At 40.9% G+C, this 15,271-nt stretch overlaps 1 protein-coding gene across 4 annotated transcripts in view; it reads left to right on the top strand.

Moving 5' to 3' along the window:
- GUCY2C (guanylate cyclase 2C) overlaps positions 1-15,271 on the top strand; it is a 141,473-nt gene that overhangs the window by 74,599 nt on the left and 51,603 nt on the right. For all 4 annotated transcript variants that reach the window (XM_043564729.1, XM_043564727.1, XM_043564728.1 and 1 more), the window contains 6 exons: positions 4,087-4,199; positions 5,556-5,620; positions 8,422-8,637; positions 9,733-9,854; positions 11,543-11,639; positions 13,689-13,806. In XM_043564729.1, coding sequence (XP_043420664.1) covers positions 4,087-4,199; positions 5,556-5,620; positions 8,422-8,637; positions 9,733-9,854; positions 11,543-11,639; positions 13,689-13,806 — 731 coding nt within the window. The remainder of the gene's footprint in view (positions 1-4,086; positions 4,200-5,555; positions 5,621-8,421; positions 8,638-9,732; positions 9,855-11,542; positions 11,640-13,688; positions 13,807-15,271) is intronic.

Raw genomic sequence — 15,271 nt, 5'->3', positions numbered from 1 at the left:
AACAAGTTACCAGGATATAAAATAAAGAGTGTAGTATAGTGGTAAGATTTTGATCTCTGGACTCATATAACCTGAATTTGAATTCCTGATCCACCTATCACTAGTTTAATTATCAACACTTTATCAAGTGAGTTATTTATTCTAAGTTCTACTCATCTCATTTATAAAATAGATTCATGGAGCGCCTGGGTGGCTCAGTTGGTTGAGCGTCCAGTTCTTGATTTCGGTTCAGGTCATGATCCCAGGGTTGTGGGATCGAGCCCTGCATCTGGCTCTTGGCTGAGTGTGGAGCCTGCTTAAGACTCTCTCTCTCTCTCTCTCTCTCTCTCTCTCTCTCTCTGTGCCCTTCTCCCTTGCTTGTGTGCACTCACTCTCTCTAAAATAAAAACCATATATATTATATGTATAATATATATACTCATATATAATAGAGTCATGAGTGGATGAGTGGTGAGGTGGCTGAATAGATTAAATGAGTGGACAATTTTGAGGGGGATGAAAGAATAAACAGTGATGCCCAGAGTTTTGTATTTAATGATGCATTTTGTTAGATGGATGTTCATGCATGAGAAACTCAAGAAGTACAGGTTGTGATGGAAAGATAGGTTCATGTTCTAAACATACTGAGCATTATTATTTGAGGGAAATTCTAAGACATATACTTAAGGACTAAACTGAAGAAAATTAAGAGTTCAAATGTTGTGGGTGATGTCCAAATGTAAGAAAACAATATTTTTTCCTAGTATTTAGGAAACGTCTGTGAGTTTTGAAGAATACATGGGATTTGATAGACAACATGCAAAAGAGACTCCTTCTGCCTTAGGACATCAACTTCTCAAGGATGTATGTTTCCTGGCTAGGCACACCCAGTTCATACCCTCCAAATGATCTCATGTGCTAAGGGGGCCGCTTTCCTAGGCTCCAGCACCTAGATTCAGATTCCCTTTGGTCCAATTCCTTCCTCATAGCCCTAGGTAGAAGGCAAAGGGTTCTGAGATTACTCTGTGTGCCTTGGCATTCCATCCATCTTCCCAACCCTGAGATATCATGCTGGGGTGGAGGTGCAGGCAGGAGAAAGATGAGAAACCGCACTTGGGTTTGGGAATTGTTAAGTTTAAAAGTTAAGCTTCGATATGAAGTCACTATGTTGTCTGAAAATTTTTCAGTATTTTCTTGAGAAATCACTTGGGATTTGGGGAGATAAAGGGGAAGAGATCCTCCTCTTCCTCTACCAAATTAAAAAAACAAAAGCAAACACAGTTTTCACTTAGCCATAAAATGTTGAGAGGCAGCAGCAAACTGTACAGCATGTTCTACGGAAGTGGCTCTCAAACTTTTTGATTTCAAGACCTCTTTATGCTCTTAAAAATAATTACAAACTCTGTGGAGTTTTGTTTATATGGTTACACGTATCGACAGTTACTGTATTGGAAATTAAGGCTGAGAAATGTTGTAAACAGTTGTTTATTGATTCACTTAAAATAATTAGAAGCACTTTATCTGGTAACATAAAATAAAATTTCTTATTAAAGAAAGCCTGTATTTCTCAAACCAAAAAATAAAAATAGTGGGGAAAATGGTATTGATTTATATTTTTGTACATCTTTAATGTCAGGCTTAATAAAAAAATGGCTGGATTCTCATATCTATTTCTACATTTAATCTGTTGCAATAATACATATTATGTAGCCTCTGGAAAACTCTACTATATGCTCATAAAAGGAGAGTGGAAAAAACAAAGAAGGTCTTAATACGCTTATGAGAATAGCTTTGGCCTCCTGGCCCTCCTGCAGGTTATCTCTGGAGTCTATGGTCTACACTTTGCAAACTGCTATTCTATAGCATATCAAATTCTGGAATCAGACCGTCCTAGGACCCAGCTGGGTCCCCCTAAGCAAGTTAATCTACCTCTCCAGACCTCCATTTTCTGATTTTTAAACTAGGAAGACAAAATATCAATTAACTTCATAGGATTCAGGGGAGGATTAAGGATTGAAATAATGCATGCCGAAAAACACAGCTGGGCATCTAGTGACAGAGATCATCCAGTTCTGTTCTGCCAACCAATGGATGAGGAACCGGGGCCCCATAGATGAAGTCACTTGTCTGAGATCACACTCAATGGATGTGAATTTCCCTTCTCCTAGGTCCTGTGCAGGATTTATAATTGGGTTTTGCTGTGCCCATCCAGCATGGGCTGCCTGGACAGTAGGATTTTTAAGTGAGTCATCTTCAGTGCTCCTCATGGTGGCAAGAGGGAGCAGAGCCCTCACAGAGGTTGAGGAGGAGGAGCTAATGTATACATTAACAGCTGCAGGTGTGGTCGTCTTCTGAAAGCCCTGTTTTCATCATGTGACTGTGTACTAGACTGCACTTTACTCCCTGAGTCCTCTTGCTGCTTTCTAAGACAGGCTCAAGCCCTATTTTCTCCTGGTGCCCACATGCCCTCTCCTTTTCTTCTGGGTCCCCAACAGCCTCACTCATACTATTTTCCTGGTTTCATTGACCCCATATGCTCCCTACCGCTGTAAGAATTAAGTAACAAAAAGGGTGTAAAGTGTGCAGTATTACGACTGGCATATGGCTATACGCAAGTGTTAGTTGCTATTAAATCCCTCACTGGTCCCACCTCTTCTATTAATTTTCTTTGGTCTTATTACATTGACCTCTCCTACTTGGCAACTCTTATTTAGATCTCTTACTGAACAGTCTCAGGAAAGAGTTCTTGAGTTAACCCTCCTCCCACCCAAAAAAAAAGACAAGAAGTAAAATGCTTCCTAGTCTTAGACACACCTCTGAGGTGGCTATAGACATGCACAGATACTTTCATTCTTTGAAAGAACAGGTCTCTGTCTTTAAAAACATTCTTATTTGGGGAGTGCTTGCTTGGGTGGCTCAGCCAGTTAAGCATCAGACTCTTAATTTCAGTTCAGGTCTTGATCTCTCCAGTTGAGCCCCGAATTGGGCTCCATGCTGAGTGTGGAGCCTGCTTGAGATTCCCTCTCTCCCTCTCTCTCTGCCCCTCCCCCACTTATTCCCTCTCTCTCTCTCTCTCTCTCAAAATAAATAAACATTTTTTTTAAATAAACATTCTTATTTGGATGTTCAGAAGAACAATAACTTCTGTTGTTGACATGCTTTACTCTTTTAAAAGTATCAACATTATTACATTTGATAATTCTGGTTTTTATCCCATTTTACATTTGAGGGAACCAAGTTGGAGAAATTCGAATGGCTGGTGCAAGAACACTCAGAACGTCACTCCCTGCAACCAGAAGTATAACTAGCAGCTGAGGTTTCCAGACTTCCCGTATAAGGGCTTGGCACTATTAGGATGCCTCTCTTAGGAATCAAACATTTCTGTGGAATATTTTTTATCGGAAGGAGACAAAATGTAAGGGATAGAGCTTGGTCACATGGTTCCGCTGTCTTTTTATTCTCGTCCAAAATATGGTATCTAGCAATACCAAGGGATATTACCAAGGCTCTTGCCTTGATCTGAAGGCGATCTGTTGTCCCAAGATCCTAGACCATGATGGACACAGTTCACTTTGGCTTTGGGGACAGAGCACAGAGGTCCAGTGTGCACGTTGGCAGCAAACAGAACCAGCACCTTGGAACATGAAAGAACAGATATTGTAGTGGCTGCATTTTTTGTTTTCCTAGCACTCTCCAGAACTGTACAGGAAACTTGCTGAGTCTGCAGTTGTGAAAAGAGGAGAGCCTTGAACGTAATGAAAATGTTGTCAAGCTGGGTTGTGGGATGGTTGCACAAATACACATTTACTAAAAATCATTCAATTGTACACTCAAAATGGGTGGCATTTATGGAGGGTAAATTATACCTCAATAAAGCTGTTGAGAGAGAGACAGAGAGACAGAGACAGAGAGGCAGAAATAAAAGACAGAGACAGAGAGAGGAAAGAAGTGACAAGTAGTGATATAAGAACTCAGAACTCAAATATTCCTGGGCCTGAAGACGCATATCCATTTTTTCCCAGGATCAGCTGACAAAAGGTAAATCTCATGGCTATAAACTACCGAAAAATAACATGTTTTCTCTTTTCCCTCATTTCTGGATAACAGGCATAAATGTGACTGTGAATGCTACCTTCCTCTATTCGAATAGTTTGATTTACAAGTCAAGTGACTGCCGGAGTAGCACCTGTGAAGGTCTTGACCTACTCAGGGAAATTTCAGTAAGTAAATGCTTTTGTAGGTGTAGCTCACACCTCTTAGTACAGAGAGATCACGGTGTAAGACTTGAGCACCCGTCTGTGAGCATTTCTTATGTCATCGCTAGCCACATAGCTGAATGTTTTGGAGACAGGGTAATCTGACTTTATCCCCGTATATTTCCCAAGAGATGAGGGCCCTCCGGGAATACAGGAAAGTCGGGAGAATCTTCTGCGTTCTAGCTCTACACTTTCAATGTTATGGAGGGGACTTATTTTAAATTGTTTCCAAAACCTTTTAAAAATGTGAATGTTGGCATTAATTGGTTTTCTTCTGTGTCCCTTGGGAAGTACCTGACGGATTCTAAAGCCCTGTACCAGAGGTCTCAGTTTCAGGTCATAACCATAGATGCAGTCATGGGTTAATTGCTTAAGAGCTGAATCTGAAACCTAATTTTAAAGTAGTAACTGTAACGTTAAAGGGTGGAAATGGGAGGGGAAAGATTCTTGCCTACTCCCTCCTCCCAACTCCCCACCTCAGCCCGGGCTTTATGGAGCAAAAGAATGTTCTAAGCTCTCCAGAGGCCGCAAGGTGTGTGAGAAGCCTTTTTACTACAGAAACCCAGGGAAAGGTTCTCCTAGAAGCAGAGCACTGGGCATAAAACCATGGCTCTAAATCTTTAATCGATAGCATTACACCAACCAGACAGGTAGACTCACATGGGGAAGAGTGGTTGATGACAGCAGTCATTCTCAATCTTGGGAGGGCCAGGGATGAGCGAGGGGAGTTTAACAAACTCCACTTTATGATGCTAGGAGTGCGCATTTCTTCCTTCCACCTCTTGAGAGGGAGGCATACCCTGGTTTTCTAAGACTAGGGATGGGATGTTCCTAATCACATTCCTCTTGATAAATAGTACAAGACACGATCTATAGTCACCCAACTGGCCACACTGCATTTTGTTCTCTTTAGCCCCGTTTCATAGCCCTCCCTAAAAGTAAAACTTGCCCTCAGCCCCCAAAGTGCCTCCAAATCTAGCCTCTCCTCAGTCTGGCCCACAGGTATGTCTCATGGTACAGTCTATCAGTCCTTCCTATCCCGCCCTGCATCCTCCTCTTGACAAAGAACCCGGGTTCACCTTCATCCTTCTTACCTTCAGCAGAATCCCCTTCCTTCCACCTGCAGCATCTTCTTTTTCTCAGATTTCTTTATCCCTTAGTGTCCCGTCCCCAACCCAAGGCACCATGAGTTGCTCCTTTCTTCAGAGGCCTACTTTCTAACCTTCTAGAGGCCTTTTTCATTGCCACTTCTTTCCTGTCCATTTACTCATTGCTTTTATTTCAGAGACTGATTTTTCTTTTTCTTTTTTTCCCCTACAGAATAAAAAACAGATGGGCTGTGTCCTTGTGGGGCCCTCGTGTACATATTCCACCTTCCAGATGTAGTAAGTAGTTTCGTTTGTTGTTGTTGGTTTTTTTTGTTTTTTTTTTTTTTGTTTTTCAATGTTTATTTATTTTTTTGGGGACAGAGAGAGACAGAGCATGAAAGGGGGAGGGGCAGAGAGAGAGGGAGACACAGAATCGGAAACAGGCTCCAGGCTCTGAGCCATCAGCCCAGAGCCTGACGCGGGGCTCGAACTCCCGGACCGCGAGATCGTGACCTGGCTGAAGTCGGACGCTTAGCCGACTGCGCCACCCAGGCGCCCCTGGTTTGTTGTTTTAATGCCACCGTAAGTTGAAGTCAGGACATGGTATCACTATTTAAATGATATATCAAACAGAAGTCTAGTCAAGGCAACACAACCAGAGGTGTTGGAACCCTCACATTTCGCTACTTCTCTGTAAGTGTCATTCCCTTGTCCAGGTAGCTCTACCTTTGCTTACCATGAGGTGAAGGACAGTAGCTATTCACGTCCAGTTACTAACATCTGAGCCTGAGAGGCAACATGGTATAGGTAAAAAGCGTCCTGACAGGGAACAGAGAAGACAATGAACTTGGATAATTTGAGGAGTTAATGAAGGAAATCTTTACTAAAGTATGAGCAGAGGAAACACACAGGAAAGTACAACACCCTGGGCATTAGCAGGGCTCGGTTCTATCCTTAGGTCCTCAGAATAAGGGAAGTAGAAAGGTACTCAATTCACAGCACTGAGGATTATATAATTAACATATTAAAGTACCTTTCACAGTGCCCTTTTCAGCTTAGGAAAAAAAACCGCTTCCAATATATTCTACAATAAAAATATTTTTCTGCCTTGGCGAAAATCACCCTCATTCTTCCATTCATTTTACTCAGTGTAATTCTCGCCACCATGAAACATTTTGTTCTGCCAGATCACACCTTCCCTAAATCTAAAGCCCTCTTCTTTGCCTGTGTTTCATCTGTTCAGCCTTCCCCTGAATCAAGGATCACCTTTGTCTACACAGAGAAAACTACGCTAAAGGACCCCCATGCAATAGATTTTGGAAGGCCACATTAAATTTCTGAAATTTCTGTTGCAAAGTCTGCCTCTGACACCTCCTGCCAGCTGTACAAATACTCTGAGATGTTCACACCCACTGCATGCCACGGAAGCACTTTCTCAGCTCATCTTCCTTACTAAAATGCAGGCAAATACAGATTCTTCTCCTTCCATTCATTCCCAGTCGTTGTCTAATCTGACCACTTGTTGCTTTGCAATAGAATGTGCTCAGAAGGAAAGGAAGAGTAGGAAAATTGATTGACTATTTATGAAACCTTTTGTGTGCAAAGAAGCACTTTGGTTTTGTCAGAGTAGAGAAATTAAGTAAAACACAGCCCCCTGCCCAGTAAAATAGAGAAGACAACAAGAGCATTGGTAACCAGTACAAGGCAGAGTATAATAAGCTCAACTGAAGAAACACAAGCAAGAAGCTGTGGGGTTCAGAGAAGAAAGGAGCTCCCTCTGGTTGGAAGAGTTTAGCTCAAAAGGGGAAGGATTTCTTGAAGGAGATGGTATACGAGTCGAGTGTTGAAGCATAGGTGAGATTTTAATGAGTAGAGATGAGGAGTTAAGGATCCCAGCCAGGCAGAGGGTAAGTGGGTGTAAAAGCAAAGAAGCAGAGAAGTGTAGACATTTTGTGAAAGTCAGTATCAACCAGTGTGCAAGAGATGAGTAGGGGGATAACAGATAAAACTAGAAAAATTAAGTAGGGCTGTATTGGGGAGGTCACGAGTTCCAGGTGAGGGAAGCAGATTTAATTAGGTTTGCATCAGAAACAACTTAGATGGTGCAGGGAAGAAGCAGCTCAACTTTGGGAAGAATAAGTGATAACAGTGTACAGGAAAGACTAGAGCACACAGGAGACACTGATGGGGAAAGTCATCAGGGGAGGAGGAGAGCTGAATTAGCATGCAAGCAGTTGACCTGGAAAGGAAGGAGAGCCTTTAAAGATATTTAAGGGTAGAATAACTGATAACTGATTTGATACCTGATTGGATGTCAGAGTGAGGGATGGAAAGTGTTCAAAAAACACTAAAAGAAATGAAGAATGGTTTTGAAAAATGAAAAGATAAATTTGACTGAACATAGGGAGTGTAAGTGCAAGCAGGACACCTAGCGCTCAAGATGAAAGGGAGGTTTTGTTTTCCTTCCTTCATCAAGTGCGCATTGACGGTGCACATATGACCCAGGCAGACTGGAGATACGGAGGTGAATAAGCCAGATGTGATCTGTGCCTTCATGGAGCTTGCAGTCTAGTGGAGGAGGCAGATGGTAAACACACACTGACCCAAAAATTACCTGGTCGCAGGTATCAGTGAAATGTTTTTCTGATGGCTGAAGGGATCTTTAATCCAGGACCCGATGCATGAATAAGAGTCAGCCAGACAAAGAGCCAAGGGGAACAGCATTTCTGGCATATGTCAAGGCCCTGATGATGGCCCATCCTCTGTTTTCTTAGCCCTACTCCCCAAAGGCCATATGTCCCGGCCCCGATGTTATGACCACCCCCTCCTTTTAGAATAAATTGGAACCAAGCCACATTGTACATGAAAATATGCAGAGTATCTTAAAACATAACATATGCTCAATAAACGTTTTAAAATTTACCTGTGTGGGAGGGACACCTATTTAAGTTAGAAACCTGCTTGAGTAACCCTATTTCATTCTTACTTACCATTTATAACCAACCACAGGAAACAGTTTGAAACAGCTTAAAGAGGGATTGTATTTGTGCTACTGAAGTTAATCCTGATGTTTGTTTCTTTCTTGCCTCTTGGCATAGCCTTGACACAGATTTGAACTATCCCATGATTTCAGCTGGGAGTTTTGGATTATCTTGTGACTACAAAGAGACTTTAACCAGGCTGCTGTCTCCAGCTAGGAAGCTGATATACTTCTTGGTTAACTTTTGGAAGGCCAATAATTTGCCATTCAAAAATTTTTCTTGGAACACTGCATATGTTTTCAAAAATGGCACCGAGACTGAGGACTGTTTCTGGTGAGCAGGACCATTAATATGCTTCTGGCACTTGCCATAGAGAGAGGCCACAGAATCCTGGCAGCCCATCCGGTTATTATCAGATGCACCTTCCATCTGAAACAGCATTGGGAATGGACACCAGCCCACTTTCTAACACACAAATAAACGCAAAAGGGCCAAAGGAAACATGGTATAAATACAATCAACATGTATCACATTTGCAGCACTCTAGCTTTCAAAGTACTCTCACATTACTTTTATTGATCCCCTATAGTAAATCCTCTAAAGAAAGGAGAACAAGTACAAGTTCCATTTTACAGATAAGGAAAGTGAAAAACAATGGTTACTGCTTTCACATTACTGTGAAAGATGTGATACCAGAGAATATGCATTCTGCCAATACCTACAGCTAGTTAGAAATAATTTGTCTCATGATCGCTCAGAGGAATAAGTGGAGCGGGAGGAGAGCAGGATATCAGGCACCATCGCTAAAATAAAATTACAAGGTTCACACGACTCCAGCACAGGTGGCAGAAGGAATCTTTTGGTTGTGTTACTGTCTACACCACCACGATGCTGCTTGCTTCTGCAGTCTCTCTCCACCTAAGTATGCGGAATAGTAAGGGTACCACTGGGAATGCACATCTAGGGACCTAAAGAGTCAACCTTAAGGCCTCATCCTGGAAATTTCGAGGTGAGCTTAGAGCCCACAAAGGTGCATTTCATTGGGAAGATAAATGATTCCTATCAACTCTGAATTTTTGCACTGTAGACTCAAAGGTTTCAACTTATCTGTGATCATGGGGTTTATAGAGCAAAGTAGCCTTCCTTCTGCAGATAGCAGGAAGCTATTATAAACAACCCACCAAATGTCTCCTATTTGTATATATACATGAAGATTCCCTAAAACTTATCCTTATATCTTTACCAAACTAGATCCCACCATCCAAACTATTGATATCATGATGTGTATCATCGGTGGTTGCGTTGATAGTGGAGATGAAGTTTAGATGAACAGGTCCCAGAACAGATCTGTAAACAATGAGCAAACAACATGGAATGTCATGCAGAAACCAAACTGGTTTCTTACAGTTTCTCTTTTCTCTGTTCTAGGTACCTCAATGCTCTGGAGGCTGGAGTTTCCTATTTTTCTCAGGAACTTAGCTTCAAGGATATGTTGAGGGGAAATGACCAGTTTCAGGATATCTTAATGAACCAGAACAGGAAAAGCAATGGTAAGGGGACATGGAGATAATTTTTTGCCAACTTCTTCCTCACAACTACTACATCTTTAAGAGTCATTTTGACAAATCTACCAGCACAGAGTTATCATAATTACCTCTATATATTTTGTTTCTCTGGGGAGATCGGTAGTTGCATGCAACTCCATTATATTAGTCCTTCTTCCGATTAAAACCTTTTCCTATGAGAGAAAGGAAAAAAGTAGTGTTGAATAAATACATTAGCATCATGAAAGTAATAATGATGCTAAAGTCTAGCTTGTATAAACCAAAATGATATCATGACCCACCATCGATAAACTGCTTTTTATTTATTATTTTTTTAATGTTTTTTAAAATTTATTTTTGAGACAGAGAGAAACAGAGCATGAGCAGGGGAGGGGCAGAGAGAGAGAGGGAGACACAGAATCTGGAGCAGGCTCCAGGCTCTGAGCCATCAGCACAGAGCCCGATGAGGGGCTCAAACTCACGGGCTGTGAGATCATGACCTGAGCTGAAGTCGGACGCTTAACCGACTGAGCCACCCAGGTGCCCCGATAAACTGCTTTTTAAATTCACCTCAATCTAATCTATTATTGGATTTATGACTAATCCTCACACATTCTGAACCCTGGTCCCCTGATGACCAAGAGGATATGTTTAATGATTATCTGGCCTAAAGCAAAACTACAAGGTTAGCATATCATCTCATTTTCCTCTAATGTATATCCCACATGCCTAGTCATCTCCCAGTGACAGGTCAAATGTGGGATAAAATCATGCTCACTAAGCTGTCAGGTGATTTGTTTCACTTTCCAAGAATTCTCTTTACAAATAAGAATAAATCAGAAGCAAAGGGATCAACTGTGGACATTTCTTATGAGGGAACGTGCTTGTTTGGTAAGAATTCCTAGCATCACTCAAATCATCATCTACTGTCATTATTTAAGTATTTGCCATAATCAGAACCCTCCATGTACATACAAATCATTGGCAAGATGCGGGGGGAAAAAGAAGTATAGATGTCCCTAAAAAGAAGTATTCATGTCTCTAAGGAGTTTATTGGACAACATAGTATATGAAAAGATCCAATGTACCCCAACTCCTCTTTCTCATAGAGTCATGCATTTGGGAAATCTGATTCCAATGAGTACGAGAGCTCACAGCATAGATTGAACCCTGCCACTGAAATCACTGAGTTCTGAGTTAAGAAGCTACAAGCAAAGCCCAAGGAACATGGGCTTGTTCAGGAACATGACATAAATTCACCCATTAATTTTACTCTAACTTTTTGAACCACTTAACAATTGGTGAGGTGCGCTTATCAATGAAAATAGTTTATGTAACTCCTCTAACCTGGTATAACGGAATAAACACTGAGCTGGATTCATAAACTTGCATATTAGAGCTCTGCCATCTCCTAGTTCTTTAACCCTTTGACATCTTGTCTTCCAGTCTCTTTAGATCAATAAAGTTAAGGGAATGGACTAGAGGATTCTTTTTAAGATTCCATGCAGCTCTACTCAGACTCTATGACTGTAAATGGAAAAAAGCAAGGGAGAGAGTAATTGAGGAATTGGTGTTAACCTTGAAACATAAATGTAGCACAGACATACTGGGTTCAGATTCGGGCGCCTGGTTCCCATGTGTTTGAATGTAGACCATTGTGTATTTCTCTCCTTGTTTTGCTGTCTCTTCTCTAGTGATTGTTGTGTGTGGTACACCAGACACGATCAACTCCCTCAAGGGTGACCGGGCAGTGGCTGAAGATATTGTGATTATTCTAGTGGATCTATTCAAGTAGGTGTAATATTGGAAAGAATTCTCTTTTCAGAAAGGAAATACTCCCAGGATTTCCAGAAGAGACATTCTCTTTTCTCTTGTTTTGCACTGACTTACATGGGATTCGGTATGATCAAGTTTCATTCTTGCATCACAGCCTCATTTTTGTTTAATTGATTGTAGCCTTAGCAGATATGCATATCTTTGATATCACTATCATGTCTAAATACACAAGTTTCATGACCCATTAAATCTACATGTCCATTCATCTACAAGGATCTTGGCCCCCAGCCTGATTTTAAGGTCTTTCCAGGCAGTGATAAATCAACTAATAACCCAATCCAATAGCATTATTTTCAGGAATGTGGGACATATCTCTGCTTTCTTTTGCTAATGGCCTTTGATCCTAGATGACTTATCCTTTGCCACCTTTGTAAGAGGAAAGTTCCAATTAAATGACTGCTTCTCTGCCCTGTGTGGTTTAGTCATGGGTGGCAATTTTATTCTCTGTAATTCTCTAGAGCAAAGGAGAGAAAATTCTGGAGGATAGACACTTTCTTTCTTTTTTCTTTAAAACATAAATGTAGTACAGACATACTGTTCTTTCTGTCTTTCTTTCTTTCTTTCTTTCTTTCTTTCTTTCTTTCTTTCTCAATTTTTATTTTTTAAATTCAAATATAAATAATATGCAGTGTTATATTTTACCACTCATCTTCTAATATGGTTGGAGACCCTACAAACCTTGCCAAGGTAGTATCTGAGTCAGATTAAACTTACAGAAGTTGTCACCGGTACACCTGTGCTTCTTGCCCCATCAGCTAGATCGTATGACATCACTTATCTGCCTGCACCATTAATCATTACCTGTCTGTCCTTAACCTAGACACTGTTACTGCACTACATATTTCCCATATTTGCCTAGTCATTTCACCCACACTAAATGTACGTGTCACAGTGTTAAGAGGAAGGAAACATAGGGACTGCAGGTCTATTTGACTACTATTTGTTCATGAAGATAGTCTTATCAATCAACTTAGCCTTTTAGTTGCAAAATACAGGAAAGAGGACAAAGTTATCAACATTTCACTCCTACAACCACATCGACAGCTGCTCTGACAGTTGCTTTGCTCTGTGGTAGGAGTCCTCAATGTAGCCAAGTTGGTGTGATTTTACTATTAGCGAATCCTCAACCCGGGGCAAAAGTGTAGGCCTTCCTTTGTCACTGGTCTTTAAGGACACCTGGCTATGTTTTTGGTAGATAATGAGCTTCATTTGAAAATAGACATAACTTGGTTTCAAATTCTAATTCTGACACTTGTGGTTCATTTGACTCTTGGGTATTACTTAATCTTGAGATTAAATCTTCTCATTTGTAAAATGAGAATAAAGATACTCACTTCATAGGAGTGCTCTTAGGATTAGATGTGATAATATGAGGAAAATATTCAACCTAGTCCTCAGTGCATGGATATGTTCACCTACTGTTTGAATAGTAAATGGTGGTCATCTTAGTTATAGCAGTTCCAACATATTAGATTCTTTACATATTAAAACATTCAAATGATTTGGAAGCTTAGAAACCATATGACTTGCAGCACAATCTCAGACAGTATTGAGGGTCCACAATGTGCCAAATATCACCGAGGAGCTGAGGATACGAGGATCAATACACTAATATCAAGGAGCTGACAGTGTTAGAGAAAATGTTTAGTCTTTCTTAAAGAAAAGAAAGAGTCCACACATAAACCAAAAGTCAGTAAGCCTTGAAAGCGAGCCATAGCTCGCATGTCCAGAGCCTAAAAAACTCCCTCAAAGAGGTATCTGTGTTCTGATCTTCCTTTCCACTTGTGTATGTGAATGACAGCTGCCTAAGCCCTCTTACTCAACTTAGCATGTTAGAAGAAAATAAACCTATCTGGGGGAAAGCAGAAAGTTTTTCAGGCTACTGGAAAAAAATGTTTTAAACTATTTCTAGGCTGATGCTATAGTTTGTGGGAATTGTGGAAGCTCCATATCTGGTTTTGGAGGAACCTAATTTTCATGAGGAACTTGTGCTTCTTAATACAGTAACGTATACTTCGCGGATAATGTCACCGCCCCAGACTATATGAAAAATGTCCTTGTCCTGACATTGCATCCTGAGAATTCCACCTCAAATAGCTCTTTCTCCAAAAGTTTATCATGGGTAAGTTTCATGGGTATATACTATTCTTTTCTTTGTCAAGGGTAATATATTATTCTCCTATGTAGGACCCAAATTCTAAAGAAAGCAATTTTTTTTTTACTCTCATTCACTCAACAGATATTAACTGAGACCAACTACATGCAATAGCAGGATTACTGATATTAAAACTCTTACTATAGGGGCACCTGGGTGGCTCAGTCGGTTAAGCATCCGGCTTCGGCTCAGGTCATGATCTCATAGTCCGTGAGTTCAAGCCCCGCGTCGGGCTCTGTGCTGACAGCGCAGAGCCTGAAGCCTGCTTCGGATTCTGTGTCTCCCTCTCTCTCTGCCCCTCCCCTGCTCATGCTCTGCCTCTCTCTGTCTCAAAAATAAATAAAAACATTAAAAAAATTTTTTTTAATTAAAACAAACAAACAAACAAACAAACCCTCTTACTATAGGTCACTGTGCTGGGCTTTGGGCCAGCACGACAATGCACACTCTGTAATATTGGAATGGAAGTGACAATGTGGGAAGACAGGAAGAAGCCCCACTAACTTAGGGAAGGCAGAAACTAAGCAGTGTACCTAAAGCAACTTTCTGCTGGGGCTGATATCAAAATTCTACCTTTAAAGATATATATTCCTAGGTTAAGACATTGTCCTCTATTATAATTAAGTTGGCCATTGTTTAAACTTGTCCAGGAGAGTCATGTTTATTCCTCTTATCCAGCATTTCATCTGGTTTAGCACTGATTCCAGAAAAAGAAAGAAAGAAAGAAAGAAAGAAAGAAAGAAAGAAAGAAAGAAAGAAAGAAAAGAAAGAAAGAAAGAAAGAAAGAAAGAAAGAAAGAAAGAAAGAAAGAAAGAAAGAAAGAAAGAAAGAAAGAAAGAAAGAAAAGAAAGAAAAGAAAACCTCCAATTGGACATTAAATCATGGCCACCTTATAATACAGGGGCCCCTGACCCTAATTCTCCATTAGGCCTTGTCAGTCACTATACCTTAGCTTGATTAAATTCGTCAAATGTATTCTGCCCTCAGAGTCAGTTGAGAGCAGGTTAGGACTGGGAAGAAGAGGGAAGAAGCAGTCCCGAGGACCCTGAACAACCTTGGGATGGCAAGCCATGGGCCAGACCTGAAGACCTATAAGGGAAGTTGGGTACCTTGGGGAGTACAACAGTTTTTTCCTAGACTAGAAATTCTAAACCCTCTTTTTCACAATGCTGCAAAAATTTGGAGCTGCAACCACTTTGGGAGTTGGGTTTTTTTTTTTAATTTTTTTAATCTTTATTTTAATTTTTGAAAGAGACAGAGACAGAGCATAAGCAGAGTGGGGAGAAGAGAGAGAGGGAGACACAGAATCTGAAGCAGGTTCCACAGAATCTGAGCTGTCAACACAGAGCCTGATGCAGGGCTTGAACTCACGGACCACGAGATCATAACCTGAGCCAAAGTCGGATGCTTAACCTACTGAGCCACTCAGACC

Source organism: Prionailurus bengalensis, chromosome B4 (genome assembly GCF_016509475.1).
Source record: "Prionailurus bengalensis isolate Pbe53 chromosome B4, Fcat_Pben_1.1_paternal_pri, whole genome shotgun sequence".
Lineage (NCBI taxonomy): Eukaryota > Metazoa > Chordata > Mammalia > Carnivora > Felidae > Prionailurus > Prionailurus bengalensis.
This window is presented reverse-complemented; position numbering and strand designations above follow the sequence as displayed.